At 35.0% G+C, this 8,706-nt stretch overlaps 1 protein-coding gene and 1 non-coding gene across 2 annotated transcripts; one reads left to right on the forward strand and one right to left on the reverse strand.

Annotated features, from left to right (window-relative positions):
- Nucleotides 1-66: 66 nt before the first annotated feature.
- Nucleotides 67-3,691, forward strand: LOC107873820 (uncharacterized protein DDB_G0290685-like). Its single transcript, XM_047414605.1, has 5 exons — nt 67-354; nt 424-732; nt 2,958-3,073; nt 3,157-3,493; nt 3,548-3,691. The coding sequence occupies exons 1-5, from the start codon at nt 67-69 to the stop codon at nt 3,689-3,691; spliced, it is 1,194 nt and encodes a 397-aa protein (XP_047270561.1).
- TRNAV-AAC lies at nt 1,352-1,425 on the reverse strand. Its single transcript has one exon. It is a non-coding gene; the product is annotated as a tRNA-Val (tRNA).
- Nucleotides 3,692-8,706: the final 5,015 nt, after the last annotated feature.

An 8,706-nucleotide genomic window follows, 5' to 3' on the forward strand; every position in this document is an offset into this window, starting at 1 on the left:
CTGTCTGAGATGGTAAGTTTCTAAATAAAATTATGCAAATTGAGACTGTACACATATATATGCAGTATGACTAGTAGTTCCTGGAATGGTGTACCGTTGTTCCTTTTAGGCGGGGTACCGTTGTTTCTTTTAAATGGGGAACAAGGTTTAGTAGACGCTAATGATCAAAATGCTGATCAAGATGGAGGCGCTAATGATCAAAATGCTGATCAAGATGGTGGCGCTAATGATCAAAATGCTTATCAAGATGATGGCGCTAATGATCAAGATGGAGGCGCTAATGATCAAAATGCTGATCAAGATGGAGGCACTAATGACCAAAATGCTGATCAAGATGGAGACATTAACAGACAGGTTCCCAATGAACAAAATTTAGGCGCTACTGAGCAAAATGCTGTTCAAGATGGAGACACTGATGAATAGGGTCCTAATGATCAAAATGCAGGTGCTAATGAGCAAAATACTGATCCGGATGGAGACACTAATGAACAGGTTCCTAATGAACATGATATGGGCGCTACCGAGAAAAATGCTGATCAAGATGGAAACACTAATGAACAGATTCCTAATGAACAAGATGTGGGCTCTACTCTGCAAAATGCTGATCAAGCTGGAAATGCAAATGAACGGGGTCCTAATGAGCAAGATGTAGGTGCTAATGAGAAAAATGCAGACATTGATAGCCTATTCATGCTGATCAAAATGCAGAAAGATATACACTTTCTGAGTAGAGTAACTAGACTTCATAATTACACAAAAAGCTAATTCCATAATTGTGTGATATTCCGTTTTGGGATTGCAGTACTACTATTCTCTGTATGCTGCTTAGTTTGTTTTTAATTTCTTGATACTAGCCATCTGTCAAGCATTTGAGAATAATCGACCAGTTACTACAGGATTTACTGATATGTTTCTTTATATTTTGCTCGACACATGACAGTAAATGCTACAGAATTTTAGTATTGGGAAAGATGATGTTTTGCTATATGATGAAGTTAGATTAGCATATACGTTTGAAAATTGTGGACCTAATGTTTTTTAGTTTTCACTCTCATCCTGAAGTTGATTTAAGAGCAGATAACATAATCCACTTCTTTTATCTTTTGTAATATGGCAATGCTTGGTATCTGTTTAATTTGAAATCACAGCTTTTTGAGTTGTGTGTGTAAGTAGTACTATAATTTACTGATATGAAACAGCCTCTCTGCCTATTAGGTAGTGGTACCATATTGGGTGTTTATGTAATTATTTGGTATCCATTTAACATGACATCTCCAAGTCTGATATATGGAGCATATTTACAGCACCAGTACATTTTGGCACCCAAAAAAAAAGGAATGAGATAACAAAATGGCTTCGCCCGGACTTGAACCGGAGACCTTCAGTGTGTTAGACTGACGTGATAACCAACTACACCACAAAACCTTGGTGTTAACGGTCTCCGCAGTTTTCTTATTTGTATATAATAGGTGTAAGTGAACTAAATATTCCAATACTTGTAGAAATAGTTACTCTTAACTCTCCGGATATATTTTCGTATTTCAAGGATTTTGATGCTGATTATTTAAGAAGAAAAAGCAAGTATTATTGACACTGGCAATATCAATTGCGTAATAATATTTGTGTAGCTATAAATTTTTTAAAATTTTAATTTTAAATAAGTCATGATATTTGTGTGCCTACAAAAGTTTTCACTAAAATATTTAATTGCAAAGTTTGTCTTTTAAAATGATTGATCTTGAACTTTTGCCCCGAGCAACCGAACTATTGTCTAGCTAGGCATAACTTCTTTAAGAACATGAAACATAATTTATGAGATTTTATGATGTAAAAATATGAATTTTTACGTTGCAAAAAAGTATCTTAAAAGACAAAAATTAAAAAAAAACTCAAAATAGTAGCAAAAATGCAAATGACCCTAATGAGAAGTCTAAGTAGATTATCTACTTTAGATTTTGTATTGCCTAAAAATAAAATGATGTGATATTGTCAATTTTGATCCACCTTACAATTTCCCCCCAAAACTATCACACTTAATAACTATTTATAACTAACTTATCATTTTTTTTTTTTCCAATTATCAACGTGGGACTTGGTTTACATACATCCAAACATGTAAAATCTTTTTAAAGTAAAATTTCAATATGACTAGTTTCAGAGTTGTGGAGGGTAAATTGTAAAATCTGGTCCAAGGGAAAAAATAAAAAATAAAAATACAGTTGAATTTCCCTCCTGTTTGAATTAACGGTCAAGACAGAGGTTGCTTTTCTATATTAACATTCTCTTGTCAGTTTTAATTCACTCTTTCTGCATTTTTCTACTTTTTTGAATTCTCATTTTCCACCAGTTAGTCTTTTTTTTCCCCATTGATTCTTTCAGCAGTTAGTCTTTTTTAAGAAAATTTGTTGTGCAACAGGTTGATACAATGGATACCATTCATTGCTGTCTAGGATTTTCATTCCAATTTAGGAATGAATTTTGTACTTACTCATCCGTTTGGAAATTAATAGTTTTGATGAAAATTCTTACTCATTTCATAAAGAGGATTCAATCCCTTAATTTCGACACCGCTGTTTCTGATATATTTCTTGCCTAAGCACACAGCAACTTATTATGTTCATTTTCTTGTCTTGTACACTTTGAAGGTGCACTGCACGACATAGTGTTCGAAGGCTAGTTAAATAGAATGTAAGTCTCATGATTTCGAAAATTGAGCATTTCAGCATCTTGTGATTTAAGCTTTTTTCTGAGGTCTGAGACATGTGTATTATATGCTGGTTTCATGTTTTTGTATTAAACAAACGGAAACATGAAGAAGTAGATGGAAATATCCTAACCTTCGTCATTACTTGCTGTAGGCAATGTAATATGCTGGTAATATTAAACATCATTTGATTTTCATGAACAAGACGATTTTGTTTCTCTTTATTAAAATATAGAATTTATGATTTCTTCAGATGGCAGCCGCCCCACCACCACCAACACATCCAGTGAATTTCCACACTTGGGGTCTGCGGAGGGTAGCCTCCCCAGCATCTGAGTATTTTATAGCAGGAAGATTCTTTATGAAATTGTAAGTTTCTAATTATAAATTTGCAAATGGAGACTGTAGGTATGACTTGTAAGGTGTTAGTTCAAATGAGTGTTTTGTGGCAGGGACGAGCTTATGTACCAGAATGGTGTAACGTTGCACGATGCTCTCTTTGAAGTCACTAATGTACAGGCTCCTAATGATCAGAATGGAGGTGTAAATGGGCAGGAGCATGATTTAGATGGAGGCGCTAATGCTGATCAAGATGGAGGCGCTAATGCTGACCAAGATGGAGGCGCTGATAATCAAGTTGGAGGTGCTAATGCTGATCAAGATGGAAGCACTAATGTTGATCAATATGGGGGCATTATTGAGCAGGTTCCTAATGAACAATATTTAGGCGCAAACACTGAGCAAGATGGAGGCGGTAATGATCAAGATGGCGGCATTAATGAACAGTATGTAGGCACAAATAAGCAAAATGTTGATTAAGATCATGAAGATGCTACTGAACAGAATAACGATGAAGATGGAGGCGCTAATGATAAAGTTGGAGGTGCTAATGATCAAGATGAGGACGTTAATAAACAGGTTCCTAATGAACAAGATGTAGGCACTAATGAGCAAAATGGTCATCAAGATGAAGGCGCTAATGAATAGAATGATGATCTAGATGGGCGGGGTGATGAACAGGATCCTAATGATCAAAATGGAGGCGCTAATGATCAAAATATTGATCATTAACATTTGACTATACTTCCTTGGATGTTGCTTGACAGTAAATGCTAGTGAACTTTAGTTTGTTTGTCCTTAAAAATGTGGATGACAGGAAAAGATGATGTTCCAGTATGTGGTTGTTGGACAGTAAAACTTTTGAAATCGAAAAATAATACTTCGAGATAAGAAAAATATATTGCAACAATCAATTTATTAATTTTAATATGTGAGTATTACAATCTCTATGAATCCTCTGATTCGCCTTTTCAAATATAAATTCAAGAGCTTAAAGCTTGATCTTGAATTTGAACTTGATTTGAATGGTTTGAGGGACTTGATCTTGAATTCAAGGGTTTTTGAGCTTGTTCTTGAATATTGCGGTCTTGATCTTGAATCTTGATGAACTTGATTTGAATGCTTGAGCTTTTTAGAGAAATTATGGCGTTTGATTCACAAGCTTTCTCTTGCTACTTGTTAGAGTTCTGGGTCCCTCTTTCTGAATTATGAGAACTCTATTTATAGTTGTGGAAAAGGAACAGTCATGATGAAGATGGACTTCATTTGACCTATCAAATTCAAGTGACATGGCGCCTTTTATGGGCTTTGATTTTATTGAGGCTGCTGCATTATTTTGACATGTGGCATGATCCTATTGGCTCCTTGTCACGACCCGAACCGGGGCCCTGGCCATGACGAGTATTCCGAACCATCAAGGCCCGAAACATCCCTTATCTATCCGGTAATCATGCACATGACTTATATGAAAAAAAAATGCGGAAGATACACTATATAACGGAAACATGGTCAAAAATCATATGAAAACAATAATGGGGAATAATGTCCCACAATCTCAATCAACATCTCTATAACGCCTGCGAAATCTCTACTACATGACTGAAACAAATATCTATCTGAAAACTGGGACAAGGCCCCCTGTAGACCCAAAACAAATAAATGATAAATGAAACTGCCAGATATCAGGCCTTCCGAAATATAGAAGGCTCACCAAGTGACTCTGCGAATCTGTCTGAGGAAATCTACTGATTTTCTGGACCCCTAGACTGCGCCTCCGAACCTGGGAGGGAAGGGGGTCAATACAAAAGTACTGGTACGCAGAGATATCAAAACAAAACATACTATTTTTACAAAATATAGTTGAGATCCATTATAAAGCAGTTTCATATCAAATCATTTGAAAACACATGGGCGTAATGTAATTATTTTCAACAACAATGTAATGCAGCTGAGCTAGGTGGAATATCCTACATATCACATTTACACCAACTGTCAAACCTCGGTTGCCGCCGAGATTAGAGTATAAGTGAGGGGAAGACACACAAGATCACACAGCAGGGTGTCTCGACCCAATGATAGTGCACAGGATCATAAAGCAGGGCTCCTAACCATAGTCCCAATTCGGGAATGACATAAAGTCAGGTATGCAAGATCACAAAGCAGGGTACCAAATTCCCATGTCGGCAAACACGGTTTCTAGCGATGAGCCCTTACACTCAAACGCCTTCTTCGGGTATCCACCTATCTCATGAAAAATCAATGCATTCGAATTTCATCTAATTCAATCACATATCATATTCTGTACGGTATCGTCATACCCGACTTGCAAACCATCAATATCACATCATTCTTCTCATTCAACCATTGTATTCAATATGTTTCAACACAAATAGCCCTCTCATATTCAAGTCAAAATCATATCAATTCTCAACATTTCATGTCATGCTTTTCAAGATGTTTTCAAACAATTTACATCATATGAACATTTAAAATAAATTCACATCAAGAGAGGGATTACATATCATTCATGCTCTCAAGTTAAAATATTTTTGGAATACATGCATATACATATATCATATATCAAATCACTTTGGAATAAGGCCTAAAGACCAAATCAATATCATAAAGATGCTTGAAACATGCTTATATTCATAATTTCAAAACCCCCATTTTTAAAACATGAATTGTTAAGCCCATGAGATTTTTGAGATAACCCCACGTACCTCTATATGCGAATATGATAGGTGCTTCTTGAAGCCTACGTTGCGGGGATTCCAAATCTTCAATTTTTTTTGAAAATCCATGGTTGAATCTTGAGTTATTGGGGTTTTTATTTTGAAACCCTAAGGGGTGTTCTTGAGAGAAAATTTGAGAAAAGGATTATATTTTGATGAATTGAGGGCTAAATCTGGTGTTATAGACGAAATTTAGGTGAGGTGAAATGACTAAAATGCCCCTAAGAAAACAAACAAATTCGAAACTGTCCCTCAGTTGACAAGCTGACAGGCTAAAGTAAAATGGGTATAACTCCTTACTCAGATGTTGGATTTGGATGAAACCAGTTGCATTAGAAAGAAGACTCAAAGATATTTCATTTTATAGTATCATCTCTCTCAGTTCATTATATTCAGAGAGATATGATCGTTTTAAGTTGACCCTGAAATACTAAAAACTGGGCAATAGGCTATTCGTTTTGCTACTGTTTTGAAATCCAAACGCAGACTTATGCGTTCTGAAAAATTCCAAAACTTATCCGAGATGTAATATGAGCTTTCCCGATCGTAACGCAACTTGAAAATCTAACAACGAATGTCGAAAAGGTTGAAAAGTTGTATCCCGAAGATTGCCAGCTAAAATGACTCTAAGTTCTCGTTACACTTAGAAAAATATTCTAGTTGTTAGCCCCTCAAACATAACACTAAAAATGAAATCGACTCGAGAATTTTATGGGGCATTACGATAGGAGTGTTTACCACACGTATGTTAATAAAGAATAATTCAGTTCGAATCTATATACGTAGGAACGATGGTCTAAATTCTAGCCCAAAAATACGCGGTGTTACACTCCTTCACTTGACTTGGCATGCCACGTCATTTGACACGTGACATTTATTTGGGCCTGTAGAATATGAAAATATCTTGCGCTTAGAAAAGTGGGCTCATCATTTGTAGCCCAAATCAATGGGCTAACCCAATAAAAAAAATGGACTTTAATTAAATCCATATATGTTTGGACTTAAATAATTAATCCAATTATATTAATCCGAAATATTTATTTGGGACTAATATATTTTGAATTTAATATAATCCGAATTTTGTATGGATTTAAATCTTCAAAATTGCATCACCCACAAACGCCACAAATGCCCCCTACTTCAAGACTTGTCGAGACATTTAATATTTTGGAGACTAGCCTTGAAGTATGATTATTTAAACATGTTTTCTTCGTGCTTCAGCGATTTTGATACGTATGAATACCCCATTCAAAAAAATTAAAGCCGAACCATATTGATATTGCCTCTCAAAACTCTCTTATTTTTTTTCACGAATCTCTATACTTAAGACCCCGTTAGTAAGGCATGATATCCAATTTCAAACAGATTTTGGAAGACTTTTTCATCACCTTACTTAATCAGGAATAAAACTCTTCCAATTTGAACTTAGATTGGAGAAATAAAGAACCTCCAATTTGAATTTGTATGGGAGAAGAAAACAACCTCCAATTTGAATTTTGTATGAGAGAAGAAAATCAACCTCTAATTTGAATTTGTATGGGAGAAGAAAATAACCTCCAATTTAATTTTGAATGGCAGAAGGAAGCGATTTTCAATTTGAATTTGTATGGGAGAAGAAAACAATCTCCAATTTGAATTTGGAGATAGAAATTATTCCAATCTGAACTTATATTGGAGAAGGAAACATCCATCCTACAACTCTATAAAAGGAGGTAGTTTCCCCACTTTCTCAATATCGATTTTAGGATTTTCAAGCCATAAACAATATTGAGGGAATTTCTTTCCCTCCTACTTTTCTCTTATTTTCGTCACTTTTTTTCAGCACAACATGTTTGTGGTAAAAAAATTAATATCTAATTGTAGGAATATTGAAATCATAAACTATTTGATATTCTAGAAACTAGACTTCGAGATCTATAACATATCAAAAATTCAGCTTTAAATTCCTTCAATATAATTTTCGATAATATTTTGAAGTTAGCCCAGAATTTTATCATGCTGAAAATTTCAGATTTGCGCGTCTTTACTAAAACTTTCATATCTTGAAGTAGGAAGGATGAAATCACAAGCCACTTGATTCTTGTGAAACTAGACACAAAGATATATAACATATCCAAAATTTGTAATTTAATAAAATCGAGATATTTTCAGGTGTTATCCCGAAATCAACATCGAGTTTTGATGCATCAACAATTCAGATTTATGCAACATCACCAAAAAAAAATTATATCTCAATGTGAGAGTATTGAAATTATGATCCGCTTAATCCCGAAAACATGCATGTATAATATATCCAAAATTTGGATTTTAACACTTTTTGGATTGTTCTAGATGACTTTTTGAAGTCGATCTTTATATTCTGTCCGACAGGGGATTACAGATTTGCATCACCTCACCAAATAATTTATATCTTGATGTGGGACCATCACCATCAAAGGGAGTTTTAATTGCTTCAAACTCAATTTTGAGGGCTTTATTCTCATCAAGGCATCTTATCTCAATCCAAGTTGGTGATATACAACTTTTAAGATCGCAATGCTCTAACAGGTAACATCCTTTCTATTTGTGTTTTTTTACTTTCTTTCTTGTTTTTCCTTTTTTTTTTTGCAGGGTTGAACCAAATAGCAATATGCAACAATTGGCCGACTTAAGGTGGCGAGAGTTTAACTTCGCCTCTGTCACCTTAAGACCGAAAGACTTATGCAATAATTAGACGGATTAAGGTGACGAGAGTTTAACTTCGCCTCTGTCACCTTAATACCGAAAGACTTATGTGATAATTGGCCAGCTTAAGGTGGCGAGAGCTTAACTTCGCCTCTATCACCTTAAGATCGAAAGACTGCAATAATTGGCCGGCTTAAGTTGCGAGATTTTAACTTCTTCTCCGTCACCTTAAGACCGAAAGACTTTGCTTGAAGACATTGAAAA

Source organism: Capsicum annuum, chromosome 6 (genome assembly GCF_002878395.1).
Source record: "Capsicum annuum cultivar UCD-10X-F1 chromosome 6, UCD10Xv1.1, whole genome shotgun sequence".
Classification (NCBI taxonomy): domain Eukaryota; kingdom Viridiplantae; phylum Streptophyta; class Magnoliopsida; order Solanales; family Solanaceae; genus Capsicum; species Capsicum annuum.